General features: G+C 43.0%; 1 protein-coding gene across 5 annotated transcripts; it reads right to left on the minus strand.

Moving 5' to 3' along the window:
• Positions 1-1368: 1368 nt before the first annotated feature.
• On the minus strand, positions 1369-21720 carry LPAR4 (lysophosphatidic acid receptor 4). Of its 5 annotated transcripts, none has more exons than XR_001413483.1 (3): positions 21362-21720; positions 3354-8687; positions 1369-3320 (listed from the first exon to the last, which is right to left on the minus strand). XR_001413483.1 is itself a non-coding variant. In XM_014955280.1 (3 exons), the coding sequence occupies exon 3, from the start codon at positions 8532-8534 to the stop codon at positions 7488-7490; it is 1047 nt and encodes a 348-aa protein (XP_014810766.1). In that variant the 5' UTR covers positions 8535-8687; positions 19067-19150; positions 21362-21720; the 3' UTR covers positions 1369-7487. The 5 variants fall into 5 exon arrangements, 4 of the variants coding, with proteins under 4 accessions (XP_014810766.1, XP_014810765.1, XP_014810763.1 ...); XM_014955280.1 differs by adding an exon at positions 19067-19150 and having other exon boundaries at positions 1369-8687; XM_014955279.1 differs by lacking the exon at positions 21362-21720 and adding exons at positions 19067-19150; positions 20301-20706 and having other exon boundaries at positions 1369-8687.
• Positions 21721-21974: the final 254 nt, after the last annotated feature.

Below are 21974 nucleotides of genomic sequence, written 5' to 3' on the forward strand. Positions count from 1 at the left end.
TGAATTTCAACTCCACTGTTACCTCAAGCTCTGTATGAAGGGTGCTGATTGTGCTATTTATACCGGAAAATATTCTCTTGCTAAAATGTCTTTACCACCATACTAGGAGCAGTGTGGGCAGCATCTGACCTCGCTGAATCATGTTCTGTGCTTACACAAGACTTTATTGTGGTGGTTTTTCAGTCCAGGTTGTGAGTGTGTTACTGTACAGGTTCTGCACAAGGCTGTAACGGACAGTGACAGAACATGCTAGAATTTGTAATGTTAATAAAGACAGAATGTCACTATTAGAACCTAGGATAATTTTTTTTAACTTGTGCGACTTCTGTAAAATTTATAGAAGTATTTCTAACCCAAGACTACAGTTGTGCAGTAGAAAGCAATCCTCCCTGTGGTATTCTAATGTGCTCATCTGATGCTGTGCCGTGGGATGTCTCTGGTTAAAGCACTTTCCCCAACTCCCTAATGCAGCTAATATTGATTTAGCATATGAAATAACATCTCCATTGCCTGTCAGCTGCTACATCAGTGTTGTTCAAGTGTGCCATATGGTAAGATCTCAATGATTACTTTTGCTGAGGTGGCTTTTCTGCTGTCTCACTTCCAGAGACAACACAGCTTGATGCCATCTTTGGAAGCAGCACAGTCCTTCTGGTAGTCAAAAGGTATTTCAAGATAAACTTTATTCCATTAGTGTGAAAGCACAAACTTTGTGCCACAGTTGAGCTTGAAATTAATGTGTAACAGCCAAAACACCAAGTCTAGAAAGATGCTTTTCCTTTTCCCTTAGAGAAGATATCCACCCTCACTTTTTTTTTTATTTGGGTGTGTTGTAATAGTATATAAACTCCTTCCAGCAAGGCATGAGAAGTAGGAAATGTGAGGGTGAAAGAAGGACTGCAGATGAAGGGAGGGCAGCTGTGGGAGGCACATCCAGGGGCAGAAGGTATTTTGGCAGCCCAGGCTCTGACTTTTGTCATCCTGTGCCAGAGGGAGAGAGGGGAACTTAGGGAAACAAATTTATTAAAATAGCTTCAGCGGTAACTGCTCCAGTCTTATCTATCAGTCGTGGTCTGAGGATGCTGACATCCAGAAGTGACCTAGTGAATGGGTTCCAAGGAAGAATTCTGTGACTGTAGAGTCGATGGAGGTTGCTGCACTGCTTCAGAAGAAGTTGGGGGATTTTTATAGAACAACAAAAAGGAATGACCAGTTTCCCATGCTTACGGTTTTCAGGAAAATTCTCCATGTGTGCTGGATGTACTCAAAGTTTCTTAAGAGGTCTACAGAAAAACTTAGGTTTAAATATTATCCCAGTTAATATGTATATTTATAGAAGTCAGAGTAAATGAGCACACTCACACATACTGTTTTTCCGGAAAAAACTTTCCTTTTGCATTATGCACACACACAGATACATAAAAGAGCTAACAGTGCAAAACATGTGCCTTGTTAAGTTCTATACAATATTTACATTGGTCAGAGTCCCCCCAGGCAGAGAAAAGCTAGTGCAGGCTTTTCTTGGGTACTGGGCAGTTAAGTATTCTGGGAAAACATATGCACAGTGATCCTAAAGAGAAACCACCTCACTCTTTGCTTGTCCCAGTGCTTTAGGTATGTGACTGTCCTGTTGTTTTTACATGGAAGTTAAATTTAAGAATTAAAACTGAGAACAGCCAGCAGGGTAAAACATTATTTTGAAGTGACAGTTTCCATGAGTGAAAAAAAAAAACAACCGAAAACACAAGATTAGTGCTATGCTATTCTTTGCAGTGAAATTTGCTCATTTTATAGAGGTTAAAATCATTGTGTTAAATGAGAAGTTTAAGACTGACCATTTTCTCCCTTTCTCCCACCCCAGCAGGGTCCAAAACTCAACCAGCCCTTTTCCCCAGGAGGAACCTGGCAGGCACAGCCCTTCACACGTGGCCACATTGACCCTTATCTACAGCTCTGCCTGGCAAACTTACACACTTCTGTTGGTGCAAGCTCACAACGTTGCACTTTTACAGCAAAAAGCATGGCAAGGGGTAGAAGAAACCTTTCAGAATATACCTAGATATTGATAGGACAAACACAAAACAGAAGAATTCAGGAGCTGGAATTGGTACCAAGAGAAAAGGGTCTGTGACCACTGCTGTGGGGAGTAAAAAACGGTGTTTTGAGTAGATCTTCCTCACTATCTAGGGTCTTTAAGTGCATCATCTTGAATATCCCACAAACTGAGTTTTCTAAACATGATGTCTCTGTAGCACAGCAACTTGGGAATGAAGTTATGATGAGTTATGGTCCTTAGGAGTGTGCCAGGGAGCGAATGCACAGCTCAAACCCAGACAGAACTCTTGGGGTAAGCTTGAGGTCAGCACCCAGAAGCTAAAATTAGAGCTTTTCCGGCATTAGAGGGGAGAACAGGGCTTGGACTTCTAATCTTATAAAGAATAGCTCTGCCTCTTTCTTAAATTAATGCTGAGCAACATAATCTGCTTACTGAAATGAGGACTGTTTTGTTTCTGTTCTTAAATCCTACCCAAAGAACTATTTGCAGTCTGTCCTTTCAGATGCAGCAAAGCTTTTGGGTTATCCTGTGCTTGGGGTTATGTTTGTTCGGCAAGTGCAGCCAGACCCATCCAGCCTTTCAGTGTCCCACACTGGTGGAGAGGCACGGAGTGGCTCTCCTGACCCTCTCTGCAGGATGGTCACCTTTGTGTCACCAGCTGCTGAGCAGAGCCTCGTGGTGCTGTATCCTTCTGCCTGCTCTGCTTGGACTTTGCAGCCTGGGCTGATGATCATTTAAGTGTCTCCATGCTGTGCTCCATGGTGTGCTGTGGAAACAGCCTTGGCTGTTCCCCCTCGGTTCCCTCACACCTCCCATTTTTGCTTTCTCCAAATAGAACACTGCATAGACGTGCTTTCACAGGGACAGTTGTGTGTTGCTGTTCGTATTCTGACACAGCATTTCTGAGATGGTAATTTCCTGCCTGTTTTACAGCAAATCCATGCACTGGGAATGATGTGGAGTGTTAACAGAGAGCTCTTTAGGGACACTGGCCTTCAAGATCATCGGGGTGTTGTATAATCTTATCAAAGTGATTGGTCCCCTTTTCCTTCACCAGCTGTTTGTCAGAGGGAAGACTTCTCTGGGTTACGGAGCATTTTTTTGCTGGGTAGAGGGCAAGAAGGGAGAGCACAGTCTCACCCCATCACCCCTGCAGCACCACAGGGAGAGCTTCCTACAACTGTCACGGGGGTACTTTTGGAAGGACCTAGAGGCTGAATCCATGCAGCAGGTCCATGATAAGCAACCTGAGGAGGAACAGAGCCTTGCTGTCTGATGAGCAGCTGTATACTTGCACATGCAGCACAGGAACTTTTCCTCCTTCTTACACAACTCTTATGTGTGACTTGTGCTACCTCCTTGCCCTTTCATTTCATAGACTTAAGCCTGAGTGGTTTGCACTGATTCTGCAAAGCTGGAGAAGTTTTATGCTGTTCCAGGAACACTTGGCACCTTTCACCTGATGTAGAGCCTGTTGAGTTACTAAGAAAAGCCTAGTGTAAGAGGAGGGGCTTTCATGATGACTGTAATACAAGGCCCTGCTTCCTCCTGTCATAACATCTACCGTGAACACTCAGCCTGGTGTGGTGTCTTGCATGGGTGTGCATAATACAAAGGTGGGTTTGGGCAGAGAGGTTTTCATATTGCTTTCCAGAGCTTCATCTTCCCAGCAGGGCAATGAGTTGCAAAGCGTGTGGTGAGCTTATTTATAGTGAATGAATCCCATACGGAGAACCGGGGAATATGAAAAGTGAGCTGGCTGGGAGCAATGAAATCCTTGATTAATGCTACATGTTCAGCATCTTAGAGGATTGCTGGGCCCTGTCTCTCAGCTTCAGCTAGCTAAAGGCATTGACTTCTAATTAATTTGATTTTTGTTTTTAAACTCCTAATTCTGGTGTGTGCTGTTTGCTGACAATAGCCCTTTGTCAGATAGGGAGAAGAAACACTCAGCTGCACCTCAGCCAGAGTCACTGTGAATCTACTTTTCTTTTACCAACATCGTTCCTTCCAGCTTGGCTTTACGAACATCTTAAAAATTACTTTTCCTCTCCCTGAATGCATAATTGGTTATTTATACACAAACCATGCAGCATTTACTTGGTATACCTGACCTAGAAAAAAAAGATTAGTCAAGAACTATCCTACCAGATGTGAGTGTCAGTCAACATATGATCTCCATGTAATTTATAAGGTATTAAATTACAAAATAATGAATCTTTTCAGTTAGGGTTTTGGCACATGATGATAGTATTACATTTTATGTGAGAATATCGACCACAGCTCTTGCCCTATAAAACTGCAAACAGAAATTTGTAAGCATTGGCACTAGTTTCGCTTAGAAAAAGACACCCATTATGCTCGGATTACAGTTAAGCTATGTATGTACAGCCTGGAGGTTGTCCAGTCACACGCAGTTCTTTCCCTTCTCTCTTTTAACATTTCCTTAAGAAGGCTAGACAGTGGTTTCTAGGGTAGGTTTTTTTTTTTCTTCCCTTTGATTTAACTAGAGGAAGGTCTGCGGAGCAGAGAGCAGAAGGTCTTCCAGGATTCTTACAAATGAGATATTCCTCTGCTGTCAGCTCTGAGATGCTGGACCAAATTCTGTTCTTGCTCACCCTGGGGTGGCTGAGCAGCCACCATGTGTAAGAACAGCCCTATCCCAAGAAGCTTCCAAACCCCACGTAACTCAGGATTCTTATCCTTCTGCTTCTTGCTGGCAAGTGGAAAGAAGCAGCTTTAAGTAAGATTTACAAGCTGAGAGTTAAAAGGTTGCCCATTGAGGGCAAGCTGGCATGTAAATAAGTTTCTCAAGTAAGTAAAACTGAATTAATAAGGGGTTTTGCCTTGGAGAAGAGCACTTACTCATTTACCATATATTTTTCTTGTAAAGAGGAAGAGGGTTTGAAATGCACCCTCAGCTTTTTAGTGTATCTTTCCTACTCTTATTCCTTCTCTCTCCCATCCCTGAAAGCGGAGCTCTTGTCTCATTAGGTACAATTTTTAAGAACCAGTTAATGGCAGTGGAACTGGGATGTCTCACCTCTCTCACACAGCTTAGGGCATGTTAGAGTTGTTGATGGTTTTTTCACAACCTCCTCTTCTTCCACTGACAGCGCTGCGGTGTGAGGGGCCGTTTGCTGCATGTGGAAAACCCTGCCTGTATCGAAGCCTGTAAAATCCCTTTTGGCTCCCTTTGCATTTTGATCTGAAGTTATGGAAACAACTTCTCTGAAATATATACATTTTATAGCAAGTGTTGAAACAGGCTCATCAGCCAAAGGAAATACCAATTTTAAAAAGCCCTCTAAACAGTTTGGTTCAGGCCTGCACGGGAAGGAAAGGGGCATGGCACTGGCTCTCACTTTGCCTATGGTTAACTGGCAAATGCTGATGTTTCTTAAAACACAGCTCATTGCTTCTGTTTAAGGTAAACCTTTCCCAGCTGCTGACAAATTCACTGTAATTGACTGTGCCCTTGTCCTACCACATGTGTCTCATTCCACCAACTGCTCTGAGTGATCTGTCCTCGTTTTCATGTTCTGTTTCTGCTCTAAAGTGCTGTTGTCCCAGGGTTTAACAGAAAGCAAAAACCTCCCAAGCCAGTCTTGTGTGCAAGTTTCTAGTAAATGTATCTGTGACTTAAATCTGAGGTGTAATAGTTTGGCTGCTCTCATACTCCCTGTGTGTAATGAGTTGATCACATACTTTCCTGCTGTAAAAGCCAAAACCGGGGACACTAAACAAGCAACAGTCATTTTCGGGTTAAAATAGAATGATCTGTGGGGTCTGTCTTAGCCTTGGTAAGCAACTGACTCTTTTGTTCAAAGTGAATGTAGTGCTAAATAAATATTCCCTTCAAAGCATAACATATATTTTTTTTTTTTGCAGCTGAATTATTTTCAAACTTTACAAACCTCAGATAGCTTTAAGTAGTGATCACATTTGATGTGTAGCTCTCAGTATCTCATGGGGCTCGATCTGAGTGACACAAGATAAATAGTTGAGTGGAAAATATCTGTTCAATTAATATTTTGTCTGTTTCTTTTTTTTTGGCAATGTAGGCCCAGAAATAGCTTTATGCTGTACTGTGGAAAATGTAGATTACTGATCTAAAAACTCATAACTTCATACTTTTTCAAGTTACATTGTTTTTCTCATTTATGTGTCTAACAGTTAAGAATGAATTAGCCTGTTAAGGTCAGTATAGCTTCAAATACGAAAGGATGGCTGGAGTAAAATGCAATGCCATACAGATAGTTAACTTTCCATAGATCTATATAAACCATATCTATAACAGGGAATGCGGGATCTGTAATAAATTAAGTGAAAAACAAGAAAACACTGCTGTAACTAAGAAAAAAGTGCAGCTAACTGGTTTTACTCACTATTCTTTTGGAGCTCCTTTAAGATCCTCTAATTAGTTGACTGCGTAGCAAAAACCAGCCAGCAATCATTTAGAAGATCTTTTGTTAATACTCTGACACCCAACTGTCTGTATCTGAACAAGCTCTTTAGAAAGGTCAGCACTCTGTTGTTCTCCACCCCTTCAGCTCCACACAATTTTCATATAAGAGATTCGGCCTTGCAAGAACTCTGGGGTTTCAGGCACTTTCTTTCAGTGGACTTTATAGTCTAGCCCTTACCAGAAACAGCCATGTATAAATAACCTCTGGGGCATAAAACCTCAGGTGCAACAGAGCAGTAATGTGCTCTTTACTTCTCCCTAGAGGTGGCATTTAAAATAAATTAAAAGACAGCTTAATCTGACAAAAATGAAGCTTCTTATTTCAAAACTGCATTATTAATTATTCTTGTCTCTTATTTTCTCTTCTATCACCAAGCAACTGTTTTGCCTTCTTTCAAAACAATTATTTACACTTCCAACCTATTCATACAATGAATTCAACATGCTTGTATCTAGTAAAACCAGGATGTATGCTCTTGCAGTGAAATAAGGAAAAGCCAAAAGCTTTTATTATGCCTTTTTAAGCAAACATACATATTGTGTGAAGTTATTGAGTTAACATATGATGATGCATCTCCAGAAGGCATGAAATATTGGCAGGTATCTCTAAGAAAATTAAATTTTCTATTTCCCAACTGGTCCTATGTCAGCTGCTGGGGAGAAAAAATGCCAAATGTTGGCATCTTCTGATTAAGGAAGCTGTCCTGTTCCCTCCTTAGCACATATGTTGTCACCCATCCATAATCTCCAAAGGGAGATCCATCTGGATTTTTGTATTTCATGTTTGCCTGTTGCATCTGATGGGACCATCCTAGTATCCAGATTTTGTTTACCTGTCTAGTTATCCTCCAGCAAGTTTTCTTCATTAACACCATGTGTCAACCCACATATTCTGAAACAACTATTTCACACATGGTGTTAATCAAAAGTTAATGGGGGATAACTCCATGTGTAAACATCTCGCTAGAAATGCGATTCAGATGTTGGGTCTCCTCCATTCGTAATAGCCTGGTCACTTATTTCATCCTGTGGTGCTGGTAGTGCAGTCTTTGTTAGAGGTGTCTCAGTCTTGAAAAGAGAATCCATTTTTATCTGGGTTTTTATGTTGAAAGACTTCTGGAAAGATTCTGATGTAAAATAATAGATGAATGGGTCAAAGCAGCAGTTCATTGTTGCAATGCACAATGTGATTGGGTACATTGTCCTCGCAAACCTCTCCAAGGAGCAATTTGCTATCGCTTGGGACCGCACCAGAGCATACAAGAAGAGTATGGAATTGTAAGGCACAAAGCACACGACAAAAATGGCCACGTGCACAATGATCATTTTCAATACTTTCTCTTTGTTTGTCCCAATCTGAGACAAGGTGGCAGGTTTCCGGAGAGTCCTGAGAACTAGAGAAGAGCATGTAAGGTTGAGCAGCAAAGGAATTATGAATCCTACCACTTCAATAAATATAGTGATCTTAGACAGATAGGTTTTCCAGATACGTTTGGAAAAACCTTCAAAACAGGTTGTGCTGGTGTTGGAAATGTTGGTTGTGGAGAACAACGAAGCTGAAATCCCGCCGCTGAGGACCAGTGTCCAAACACCAGCACAGACTATGGCAGAATTTCTCCTGGTCCTAATGGTGCGAGATCGGAATGGATAGACGATAGCAAGGAAACGGTCAACGCTAATGCAGGTGAGGAACAGCATGCTCCCGTAGATGTTAGTGAGAAATGCTGTACCAGAAATCTTGCACAGGCTATCTCCGAAAGGCCAATGCCTGTTGAAGTTATAAAAAATTTTAAAAGGCAAAGTGAACACAAACAGTAAATCTGAAACAGCCAGGTTTGTCATGAAAATGGCTGTTTCGCTTCGCATTTTCATCCGAAAGCAGAAAACAAAGAGGGAGGCACAGTTAGTAATCAAACCAAGGATGAAGACCACGCTGTAGACGGCTCCATACAAATTGTACTTAAAGGAATCATCTGTCAAACAGGTATGATTGTTGCTGTGGTTTCCCATGCCAAGTTTGGGATGTGCTTCCAAAGAACTTCAAAGTCTACTTCAGTGACATCCATAAAAAAAGGCAGTGCTCTCTCTTCTTCCTGAAGAAACACATTCCAGGAAGGTTGCTTAACACCTTGCTACCACATCTCCATCACAAATCCTTTCATCCTAAAGGAGAGAGAAACAGACACCATCAGTCTTGGCACCTCCTATCACCTAAAGTGGCCATGCAGGAGAACACATACTCTTTCCTTCCCAAATGAATGGATGTGCAAACAAGGCCAGTAATTAGTTTTCAAGGTAGTCCTTATAAATTCCACTATTATTACTTTTTCAAAGTTGAACAGAGCAGTTACTATGCTCTGCCTTTGCTTTCCATTCCTCATTGCTCCCCAGTCCTCTTATTGGAAGGCAAGTGATCGCTAATTCCAACTTTCTGCTTAGTAAAGTTTTTCTTTAAAATTTGAGATGGAATTGACCCAGTGCAACTGGAAAGAAATTAAATCACGAACCCATGATATTGCCCAGGTATAGAATCAAACAGTCTGAAATGTTCACCTGAACTGGTGACAGGAGGAGAAAGAAGTTGAAAGATTTAGTGTTTGCTTTTAACTGTGCAGAAATGAAAGTTCTACAGGTTTTCAACCTTTTTTTGATGCAAAGGTATTAAAAAAAACCCCAAACCTTATACTAATAAAAGTACTACTTTGTCTTTTTTCTACTTGAGAATAGAGGCATCCTCACATGTTTTTCAAAGTGAAAAACTGAAATGTTGTATTTCAGAAATGGTTTTTCAAAGCACTTTCAAAAGTTATGTTTGCCACTTTTGGAAAATGTTGCACTTTTTCTTCCTTAAACTTCTGCAAAAATGGTATTACTTTCAAAATGTAAAATTACTTAAAAATGTAAAACGTTTGCAAAAAGGACTCCTCTAAGTTGTACCGAGAGTTTAATTTCATTTCTACTCTTTGTCAGGGGTCAAAACGAGGAATTTGGGAAATCTCATAAAATACACTCTCATAGATTTTGGCCCAATTCAGCAAGCTTTAGAGAAGTGCAGAGCTGGAGTAATCACGCTGTCTGTTGGAAATCAGTGCTTGCTGAACTGTCTTGACGTTCTCTTATTGCTAATCTGAGCCTTGTTTTTAAGGCCTGTGAGAATAAGCCATTGGAAAGTCTCCCTCACTGGAGTGAGAAGGGTTTGTGAGTGGGAATGTTGGAATGGCAGTCAGTACATCTCAGAAATGTGGAGCAAAGATGGATAATTAAGAGAAAGACCTTTGCCTTGTAAAATACAGCAAACCAAATAAGAAACAAAGCTTGTAATCCTCTTGTAATCGAAGAATCATCTTAATAGCTGCAACTATGGAGTAATTTAGAGAGGTTAAACCCTTGTGAAGAGTAGGATCCTTTCCAGAAAGTGATCCTCTGACAATGTAGTTTCAACAGCAAACATGTAACTGAACAAGCTTGTGTTAAAGGTTGAAATGGCAACATATAAACAAATAAACTGGAGAAGCAAGCATGGAATCAAGACAATCTGGGACGCAAACTGATCTGATTTTTGAAAATCAAATGTTTTCCATATGTTTTCCTGCTGGAAAAGCTCGTGCTGACAATTGTTTTTGCACGCAGGCTGTCAGGGAGTCAGCTGGTAAAATGTCAAGTGCTGAGAAAGATGAATTAGGCACAGCTTTGCCAGATGGAAGGTGCAAGTTCTGCCCTCACCTGGGAGTGCCTTTTTACAAAAACCAGTGCTGTGACCCAGAGAGCAGGCAGCACCTCGCTTTTGCTCCTTACAGAGTAATTGGATGTAAAGCAAAACAGCAGGAAGGGAGGATCCCCAGATCTCACTTCTCAGAAAGATGACTTTCAAATGACTCGACTCCTATGACATCCAAAAAGATGACTTGGAGCTATGAGGTCTCTCCTGTCGGGGAGGGGTCGTGCTCTCTGCAGGCTGGGGCAGTCCAGGGCTGCTTTGTGTGGGGTTTGGTGTGTGTGCCTTCAACTACCACAATTCCCTGTGATTTTCATATGCAGCTTCACCCAGGTTAGTAAATTCTTCCTTGGTTTTAGTTGCATTTTGAGTTACGCGTTTGTGGTGCTATTAGCAAATGTTCCAACCAGAAGCAGATACGCCCTTATCTGATTGCTGTTGATTGTGTGGCAATGACAAAAGAGATCCAGCCCACACTGGGGCTTTCTCTAGGGCACATGTAAGCAGACACTTCATTATGCCAGCTGTACAGGGCTTCAGGGACAGACGGACAGAGGAGGGAAGGGGCTGGGCAGGAGAGCAAAATGTTCCTTGCACCCCTTTGTGCTCTTGCACCCATCTCTGTTTTACCTACTAGATTAATGGTGAAATGAACTTTATTGTGAAATGACCTAAAAAGATACCAAACATTGAGATTTATGAAAAAGGTACTAGTAATATCTCAAAGGTGCACTTTCTTTGAATACATGGTAATCTAAATGAGCGAAGGTCTCACCTACAAGTTGAAATGCCCTTAAGCAAGAAAGTTGGATTCAAAAGCACACATGGGCTCCAACAAGAATAGCTGTGTCTTTTAGCTTAACCCTCAGCCTCATGCATTAAATTCTTGGCTTTTAACTGCCTTTCAGTAAAGAAAGAGACTGCGTGTTATCTCCATCAGGACCAATTTTTGTTTATACTGAAATGTAACCTCCATAAGTAGATCCTTTTCTTCTGCACTGTGTAAAAACCAGGTGTGCCAGGCTCTCCTGGTCCAGGTTTCATGTCTGGGTCCTAACTGGGGAGGTTTGGAAGGGATTGGGTATCCTTCGAAACCTTACATAGCCATGTGTCTGGAAGGTCGATGAAAACCCCTCTTCAATCTGTACACAGTCCAGGATTTTAGCTGTTCCTCAAAACACAGCCTGACGCAGCAGGTTTGAAAGGCGGCTTTGAAACGCTTTACCTTTACTACTGACATAAGTGGTAGTTGCCAGCAGCCTGACCCAGATCCTTGTTACACAGGAGAAAAGATGCTCAAATCGCTCAATTCTTTTTTCTCCCTGCTCTGCATCAGGCAGCCGTAAGGTCAAATACCAGTTTTTCTGGTGTGTAAGTCTATGGGAATTGCCTGCCAGCAATTGTCTAGCAGACGAAGGGTCTTTAAAATATAGGCCTGTGTTGTTTACCTATCTAACACTGCGGTGTTTAAACAAGCTGACAAGCTGCTTTGAAACTCAGCCATGTGCTTTAAATTCTGCAGATTTAGTCTTCTGAATGTAAAACTCGCTTTCCTTCCTTTTCACTAAGGATTAAAGCAGTGGGATGCTCTTGTACACCATGTTCACCGCTGTACACCGCTGTTATTGCCCTGGTAGGAAAAAAAACCCTAGCAATACATTTTAAAATGCTGAGTTAAGTAACTATAAAGAAAACCACTTTATAGTTCTGTTTTTCAGGCAAGCCAAAGCTTTACATCCTGTATCTGAAACAGGCAGCAGGAGACAAGGGGAGGAACGTATCTAGCTGTTGTCAGAAGTGGTACCTTAACGGAATATACAGCCTGTTTAATGTGGGAATATTGAGAATATTCTCTTGTTTAATAGGGATGGTCCAAGCAAACCTACAGCAGCTGTCACTTGTGTAACTCTGTTATTCTCAGAGGGATGAGGTGGGGTTCAGCAGAGCAGCTGACAAGAGTTTGCTCCAATTTGCCTCTTATTGTAGATCTATCCCCTGTCCTATCTGTTCTAAAAATACGTATTACTTCCGATGGTGCACAAATATCCTGTTTACAGTCCTTTTATTTCCTCCTCCTGGCACCCCAAGAAACCTTCAAGACAGCCAGCTGGCAGCTTGATTCAGACCCACCATTTGTTAGTACAGAAAATTACTGCAGGTAAAAAGCACACTTTAAAATCAGATTCTGCAATTCATGAAGCCCATTCTTTCTGCTTCATACATGTTTCATTCTCCACAAGTCCATCAAACAGGTCAAAAGAAAAACCCTGTGAAGTTTGAGACTGTCATTTTTGCATCTTTACCTTTTCTTTTTCTCATAGAAGGTGTATGATGAATGTCACTAGCAGTCTGAACAGGTAGGACATCATGCGTGTGTTCATATAAACAACATTGTAAAGCTATTTCTTGTGAGGTCTGATACAGACCAAAGGTGAAAACCTTTCAAATCTGAAGGATCTCTTTTTATGTTACCACTACGTGTACTTGGGTTGTCTTTACATCTTGAGACAAAAAGGTTTTACAGGTACAAAAGCCAAAAACTGATGCATCCAAAGGGGGAAATACTGCGTTTGGGGGGGTTCTCTGTGGTTTGTCCAGAAATGTCTCTAGGTTATGACAGCACTTGTTGTGTTTTGATATGGTCTCAGACCCTGACCTTGGAAATAAATAAGTATTTTTCTGGGGCACAGCATGCGCTTTATGCCTTCTCTTGACAAGAACTACATTCATTAGAGAGCTCTCACTTCCCTGTTACTTGCCCAGTTGGAACAACGATCGTACGATGTGTAACTCTGAGCTGAGCCCAGGGTTACGGCTTTACAACAACAAACTATCATTTCTTCAGTTTCTTGGGGTTTATTTCCCTCTTTCATTCTGCTTTAATTATGCAGAAGGCTCAAAAAAGTTTTCTTGGGGTGGAGGGGGAGTTGTTTGATATTTTGGAAGACCTTTGCATTGATGATAATTCTACATAAGGCTATAGGACTTTGGTTCTTCCAGACTGGTATGAGTATTACAGGTAAGGTGAGATATACTGCAACCACTTGAATATAGGCTTAAAAAATAAACCAAAAGCTTTTTCTACCTGAAAAAAAAAACATTTCTGGCAATTCTATGGTAATGCTAATTAAGAAATCATAACACCACTAAACTATCATTTCTAAAGGTTGACGAATGTTCACTTGAAAACCACAAAATGTGAATTCAAAGAAAGCAAAGCAGCGGTGGAAAAGGCAGCAAAACCGTCTCCCCGCTGCTCTGCCTCTCTGCAATACCTCGGTGCCTGCAGCGGGAGCTCCGCTTACTTTCTCTTTCCAGTAAATATTTCACTAGTTATTTTTGGTTGCAAAGAACTTTGAGTGCATTAACTGAAAGCAGTTGTAAGAACAAGTCTCCAGTTTGGGGGAATCTGGTTGCTGGCTTTTCCCCTTTTTTGAGGCTGGTGGGGGCAGTAACTGTGTTGGACGGTGATGCTGGCTCCGTTTTCCCAGTGCTCAGGAGTGAGGGTTTATGGAAAGCCATACCTGTGGCAGTGGGAATTGTTGGACCTGGCTGCTACTGCTGAGAAATGGCTGGGGACGTGGAATGGCTTGAGGAGCACCAAGTTGGAGGTTGGCTTGCAAACCGACCAGCTCGACTGAGTTTCTGTGAGCTCTCCATCCTCCCCAAAGCTTCCTGTAGTTTCACAGTAAGCTTCACCTATGTTTCTTCCCTGGTGCGGTAGGAGCAGGGGAAAGGGTGGGATTAGACAGTGGGAAATGAAGCAGCTGCCTGTAAACAAAGCACTATTGATTATATGAAGCGATGGAAAGTAAAAATGCTTTAATCTCTTTCATTTACTAATCCTAAGCGATGTATTTGAGAACAGTAGGAAAGAAGGAGACACAAGTGTGTGACTTTGAAGTCCAGCAAAGTTTTCTGTAGCTTCAAAGAGCCATTCTTCCCTGCGTTTTATCAGAGTGAATGCCTAGCTGGTATGCTGGGCAAAAGGGGGACGTTTTCTGATGATTAGCATAAAAGACAAGGCAGGAAGGCTCTTATTCATGGCTTTGACACTTATTGTGGAAGGGTCTTCAATACCATCCGTACCTTCATTCCCCACTATTTGCTGCGGGTGTAATAAGGTCTCCAGCACCTGGTGAGAAGGTGAAATCCTGATTTACTTGTGATCATTTCAGGTTTCACTGTCTGCTTCTCCAATCCTCTTTGATAGAAGAATAACAAAACATGGGAGCCAGTGGGGCATTTCCCTTTGCTCAGCCACCAAGAGCGATCCTGGGGACCCAGTGGGAGAGCGCCAGTGGCTCCTTTCCTCCCTGCCTGGGGTGGCTTTGCCTCTCCAGGAACCTCACAGACACTCCAAGTGCAACAGCTCCTGTCTGTTGCCTAGAAGTCAGTGAACGAATTGCAGCAGGATCCCAACCTAATTCTTCTCCAAGATGGAGCTGGGAAGTGGAAACCTGAGCCTATCGGACCTAATCCTAAAGGAGCTCTCCTTTTTTCTTGCCTTTTTTTTTTTTTTTTTTTTTAATTTGTAAGCCGTGTTTTTTTTGCTCAGCCACCAAGAGCGATCCTGGGGACCCAGTGGGAGAGCGCCAGTGGCTCCTTTCCTCCCTGCCTGGGGTGGCTTTGCCTCTCCAGGAACCTCACAGACACTCCAAGTGCAACAGCTCCTGTCTGTTGCCTAGAAGTCAGTGAACGAATTGCAGCAGGATCCCAACCTAATTCTTCTCCAAGATGGAGCTGGGAAGTGGAAACCTGAGCCTATCGGACCTAATCCTAAAGGAGCTCTCCTTTTTTCTTGCTTTTTTTTTTTTTTTTTTTTTTTAATTGGTCAGCACTGCTGTTGTCTCCTAACTGTCCTTTGAGACTTACAAAGCATTTCCTGCTCATGGTGACTTCTCTGTGCTGTATCTGTTTTGTATTGAGCTAATTAAAATGTTTCCTTCTGAAGAGAATAGTGAACTGACTTACCCCATATTCAGACACTGATCCTCAGGGCATGACTCTCTTTTTGTTTTCACTGAGAATGTCTCTCTCCATTTACATCACCCCTTTAACCCTTGATGTGCTTCGGCCTTCCCCATCCGCTACTGCCTTCAGAAGGTCAGGTCCACAGTCCAGAAATGATGGAATTCACCCCAAACTTCCCAGCAAAGCTTGCGTTATATTACTTTTGTAAGAGGGACACTTTGCTTGCAAAGGAACCTCAATCTGATGATGGAGGGCTGTAGGAATGCTGCTTTTTTGACCCTTGGGTCTCTCACTAAGAGGACATTGCTTCATAATAGCATTGCCAGATTCAGTAGAGATCATGATAAGAGATGATTTAGATGTGAAGAAAAAAAACGATGGACTGATGAAAAGCAGAGTTACACGGTTTGACCCAGTACTTGAAGATTTACAGGTTGTTTTCACTCAGGACTAGAAGTTGGTGGTGGAGGTAGCTGCGTCTTTGATGTAGCCCTGTTTATTTACCAAGCGCGGTTAAGAAAAAAAATAAAAAATAAGAGAGTCCTGTATCCCTGAACCACCGGGGAATCCAACAACAGGACTGGGTTTATTTGCTTACAGTTCCAAAACGCTTTCCAGTCAGCGTCCTGCCCAAAAAGCTTCCTTTCTTTGCTTTCCCTGACACAATTTCCAGTGGTTCATTGGTGATTGCTTTTTGGTTCCTTGTTGCCTTTACTCGGCTCCTCGCAAGGCGCCTGCAGCCGCATGAAGCCCTTCTTTCACCCCAGCTCCTTTGACTGCTCTCGCCCAGGGCCGTGGCTCCAGGCTCGTTCCTCGGCAGCCCCTTTGCTGAAGCCGGAGAGCTGAACTTTCACCTTTGTTTATCCAAAAATTATAGGCTTTTTTCCTTTTTTTTTTTTTTTTTTTTTTTTGCTTTGGAATAAAGTTTGCCTAGAAGTAGAAAAAATGTTATAACAAGGGGTGGTTTAGTGCACAGAGTGTGTGTTGACAGTTCCTTGTGATGCTGTGAGCGTAGATGTCATGCGATAAAGAGATTTCAGAGTGGGATCAGCACATTCCACTTAGGAAGGCTCTGAGAGTGGCAGCTAAACTGTGTCAAATCTACAATCCCCCTCACCTCGTCGCCTTCAGAAGGTCAGGTCCACAGTCCAGAAATGATGGAATTCACCCCAAACTTCCCAGCAAAGCTTGCGTTATATTACTTTTGTAAGAGGGACACTTTGCTTGCAAAGGAACCTCAATCTGATGATGGAGGGCTGTAGGAATGCTGCTTTTTTGACCCTTGGGTCTCTCACTAAGAGGACATTGCTTCATAATAGCATTGCCAGATTCAGTAGAGATCATGATAAGAGATGATTTAGATGTGAAGAAAAAAAACGATGGACTGATGAAAAGCAGAGTTACACGGTTTGACCCAGTACTTGAAGATTTACAGGTTGTTTTCACTCAGGACTAGAAGTTGGTGGTGGAGGTAGCTGCGTCTTTGATGTAGCCCTGTTTATTTACCAAGCGCGGTTAAGAAAAAAAATAAAAAATAAGAGAGTCCTGTATCCCTGAACCACCGGGGAATCCAACAACAGGACTGGGTTTATTTGCTTACAGTTCCAAAACGCTTTCCAGTCAGCGTCCTGCCCAAAAAGCTTCCTTTCTTTGCTTTCCCTGACACAATTTCCAGTGGTTCATTGGTGATTGCTTTTTGGTTCCTTGTTGCCTTTACTCGGCTCCTCGCAAGGCGCCTGCAGCCGCATGAAGCCCTTCTTTCACCCCAGCTCCTTTGACTGCTCTCGCCCAGGGCCGTGGCTCCAGGCTCGTTCCTCGGCAGCCCCTTTGCTGAAGCCGGAGAGCTGAACTTTCACCTTTGTTTATCCAAAAATTATAGGCTTTTTTCTTTTTTTTTTTTTTTTTTTCTTGCATGCGTTAGCACCAACAAGCTTCCATCCAGCTGCCAGCACCACAGCAAACACCTATTTCAGCTTTTGTGAGCTGAACCGGGTGCGAGGAGGTACGGGTGGTTTCCTTGTGGGTGCTGAGCACAGCCCTTCCGTGGGGCAGAAGGCAACCCACCCTCTGCTCCGGAGCTCAGCACCTTGAAGGAGGGAGTTGATAAACCAGGGCTTTGTTCTCTCAAATTGCTTTATTCTCAGGGCAGGGAGGGGGAGATGTTTCGGTAGTGAAGTTTCTTAGAAATCAGATTTCTGATAATGACATGAGAAAAGGGGAATGATATTTTGGCATTGTGTAAGGGATGCTGCTTTTACTGCTAAATATGGTCATTCACATTTACCACGTAAAAGCAAATGCCTGCTGGGGTGGAAGATAGTAGGTTATCTGGAGGTTCAAGAAATCAAAATGGGAATATTATTAGATGAAAATAAGAGCTTTTGGTGTGACTGTCTATGTGCAGGCATAAGAGGTACTCAAAATAGGAGATCATTTTATGTACAGAGAAAGCAATCTACTCTGTTGCTACTGTGCACCTTTGTCTGGGGGCTTAGGGGCTGATCAATGTCCCTCAATTTCACTTGCCAAGATCAAGAGACTGTCCTTTTTCTACAAAACAAAACCAAACCATTACAAATAATTCAGAAAACTTTCCTTTCAGCTGGGGGTCAGCTAAGGCTAGTTTGGCTCTGAAACGGTGTGGATCTTTCCCCCTCTTACGGGACTGAGCTGAGAAGATGGTACATTAGAGGAAGTCTCGCAGAGCCACTGTCTGTTCTCAGGAATAAAGAGCTCCTCTTTTCAAGGAGAGAATTTGCCTTTTGTGAAATGTGGTGGCTCCCCTTCCCTGAGACTAAATCGGATCCTTATTTATGGAGGAGGAGCAACGTGTGAAGGAGCAGAGTGAGTCTCTGCACGCACGCTTGACCTGGAAAGACCTATTGAGGCTGGATGTGTGCTCCAGGAGTCCTCCTCACCCAGCCCACGGACACCAGGATGGCTCACTGGTGTCTCGCTTGTGATCCTGGAGTACTGTGTGAGCCATCATGCTGGGACCACCATGTAATCCGTGTACACCTGGCTAGTGACACTCAGCCATCGGTACATAGAGCCCCGAAACTCAAATATGCTTTAGCCAGAGTTAGCTGCAGCCTGCACAGATGCATCCCAAATATTGGCATAAACACATATGGCTGCGAGCGGCCACGCTGTAAGTGCCAAGGCAGTACCATGGTAACTTGGTAACTGAGTCTTACACTGTTTTGCCATGTACTGGTCTCCCCAGGGAGCAATCTTCTCTTAACCTTGCTTCTAGAAGTAACACACTCTCCTACAGTGCACCCTTTCCCCAGGATCTGGCCCAAGGTTTAGGTAAAATTGCCTTAATCCCTGCTCTCGTGCTCCAGCCACAAGGTCACAGGCTGGAGGAGGGCAACCATCTTACAGCTGGGAGTGCGTCCTCTCTCCGGCACAAGCTGCAGCTCAGGCACAGTCACTGCTTCCATTGCTGTTTCTCAGAAAACTGGCAGGTTTACGCATATTTTTTTGTCTCCTTACAATACTCTGAATGAAAGTGAATAGCTAGTTGCATTCAGGCATTAGTTCTGAGTATGAGTTGAGCTCTCAACTCCAGAGTTTGAAAGTCACTGATTTTTATCCATTGACCTAACCCCAGTTAAGGAGGGGTCTCATTTTTAGTCTCAAAGGATTAAAGTGAAATGTACGCTCAGCCTCCCTCTCCCTTCCTCCCTCCCTCCCATGTTTTTCAGGACTTTCTTTTAAAATTCAGAGGCTTTGAACCCCCTAAAGTACCAAGGTTAGTTTCCTTCCTGTTTTATTTTAGCTTTCAGAATGCTAGTAAAGGAAAGAAGATGGAGAAGTGCTACGAGGGGGAAATATCCTTATCACTGACCTGTGAACTTTGCACTTCCCATCCTCTGGGTTTTACTGTTCTGTTCGTTTGGGGGAGCAATATAAAAACACACAATTGTCTTCTCTGAAACAAAGATTAAGGAGTGTCATTAAAAAAACCAAAACTTTTCTTGCAAATCCTTCTGCAGTGGGCTTATATTGTGTTAAATCCTATTTCTTCCAAACAGCTGCATCTTTAGACTAAGTGCGTTGTTCATCATTCATTTTACTTCTGACACCAGGTTTTCTATCTGCTTAAAGCTGTATTTGAATTTTTCTTGTGGAATTTTGACACCAAGCTTAAAAGGAGTAGATTTTAGCCGTAAATGAAAGGCAAAGTGGTAAATAAAATTTTTAGGTTTTGCAGTATAAGATATATAACTTATTTTCTAATTATTAATGTAGTTTGTAGGAGCCAGATCTCACATTACATGGAGCTGAAAGCATTTATCATTGTAAGCTGAAAGTCTAAGTTTATGCCACATTTATATACAACTCTTTCTTAAGCTTATATTAAAGTGTCTTTACGAAACTGACCTAAAGTAAAAAAAAGAAAAGCCCTAACCAAGGGCTATTTTTCACAAGTCTGAACCAAACAACAGGGATAGAAAAGTCCTTAACTTGTCATCTGCCGTGACACAATGAGAATTACGATGTGAGTTGTAATGATTTCCACTGTAGCAGTTTGGAGGAGTTGCTCATTTAGTAATTACTTTCCAAAAACTTGGAGATGATCTTTCTCACTTTAAACAGAACCATTTGCCTCTCCCATCCCCACCAAAGCACAGCTCAAGTCAGAGGAATGGGATCTGCCTGTATAGAAAAAACATTGCTAATCTCCATTCAAACGTACAACTCCAGCCCATCCCCGGCTAGTTTTATCCCACAGATTTATCTGACCCTTCAGATTTATCTGACCCTTCAGATTTATCTGACCCTTCAGATTTATCTGACCCTTCAGATTTATCTGACCCTTCAGATTTATCTGACCCTTCAGATTTATCTGACCCTTCAGATTTATCTGACCCTTCAGATTTATCTGACCCTTCAGATTTATCTGACCCTTCAGATTTATCTGACCCTTCAGATTTATCTGACCCTTCAGATTTATCTGACCCTTCAGATTTATCTGAGCCTTCAGATTTCAGAAAGCACTCCAATCCCTTTTTTACAGAGCTGACGTTAAATCTGGACGTTTTTGTGCTGAGTTAGAAAGCGAGGAAATAGAAACTTACCGTGGCAGAGCGGTTGGGGCTGAGATCATGCCCACGGCTCGGCAAGATTTCAGCCCGATTCCTCCCTGACAGCCCACATTTATCCTTTTTTGTGTGCGTGGAAACGCAAACCCGGTTACTCCCAGGCGGAAGATCTGCGTGCTCGACTTTCTCAAAGTTTTACCCATTCATCTTTAAAACCTAACGCCGGTGGCAGTTTGTCTGCTTTCCTTTGTTCGGAGAGGAAACAAAACTGCTGAACGCCGCGGCCATCGTGTCTTGGGAAACGGGGCCACAAGAATGGGCCCAATGTCTGGGCAGGGTCTGTGGGCAGGGGGAACTCTTGGGGGTCTCGATAGGAAACGCTTTCCATTGGGTAGGGATGTATTATTAGTGTCTGAGCCCGCCCAGCGCCCGGGTCTCTGCTGGGTCCCTCTCGCGGGGCTGTATTCCCTTCCAGAGCATCGCCCGGCCCACGGCAGCTCCCCAGTTCAGAATTAGCAGCTTACAATGGGTAACGAGGATTTCCTGAGCAATTAGCTGGCGGCCACAGCCTGCGAGAGAGAGGGCCAGCACCTCCTCGCCGGGGAGGGTAATGAGCAGGGGAAAAGCTGGTTAAATCTCGGATTTTGCTTTGCACGGCTGTAATTGTTTTTTTCCTTTCCAATTAAAAAAAAAGCGAGGAGGAGAGGGGGGCAGCTGGGAATCGGGAAAGCATTGGGTAAGACTGGGAAGCTGCAAAGCAAAGCTGGCTATAAAAATAAAATATCTTTCTAAACAGATTTAGACAGAGGTTGTTTTTTATGTTGGGGGTTGTTTGGGGTTTTGTTTTTTTTTAATCTTCTCGGAGGAGCTGACTAGAGCACTCTGGATTCTTGTCCCCCAGCAGTTTGCTCTGAAAACCTTGGGTTCCTGCTGGAAAACCTGTAGCCTTTAAACATTTAGGGACGTAATTAAAAATACTCCAGGGAAGTACGGCTGCTTTTGCCTGTGTAGCTCACCCTGAGAGCTGCTGCCGCCTTTCAGTGTATCTGCCTTCCAGCAGAGCCCCTAGCTAAACGCGTTTTATTTTTATCTCTTACCTTTTATATCAGCCCATCAGCTAGGGAAGAGGATCTTCTGGCAGCAGGAGTAATGCAGCAAACGGCTTATTAGCCTCAGCCTGTTTATGCCGTAGAGCAGCGGGTGCTCTTTTATTCCTTTTTCAGCCCTCTCCAGTTCCATAGGTTTGAAATCCTGGGTCTGCCTTTAAAGCCCAGCCTCCCAACTAACGCGTCTTGCTCGCATTGTGTTTGTCTCTCCTTTTCCTCCGCTCTTTTTGGCTGTTCCCACAGGCAGCCAAGGCCAGTAAACAACTCATTGTGAAGCTGGAACTAATGTTACTCCTTGGGCTGGTGGCTGATGCAGCGGTCTCTGACTCGCTCCTGCAGCACGCCCAGCTGCCACAGGCTTTTATCCAGTCGATGCAAATAACTTCCTGAATATCTCATATAACAGCCTAACTCCAGTCTGCAAAACCTCATCCTCCGAGGGCTCACGGTTTAATAAAACGTATCAAAACACAAGCGTAGGTTTGGATTGAAAACGGCGAGGGTGCAGATGTTTCCTGCTCCTAACGGTCAAAGGTCCATTTTCCCTTTTTCAGCTGGTAAAGAGGACAGACAGTCTGGGTAAATTGTGAAAGGGTGGCCAAAG

The sequence above is a fragment of the Calidris pugnax genome, unplaced genomic scaffold (genome assembly GCF_001431845.1).
Source record: "Calidris pugnax isolate Ruff unplaced genomic scaffold, ASM143184v1 scaffold38, whole genome shotgun sequence".
NCBI lineage: Eukaryota > Metazoa > Chordata > Aves > Charadriiformes > Scolopacidae > Calidris > Calidris pugnax.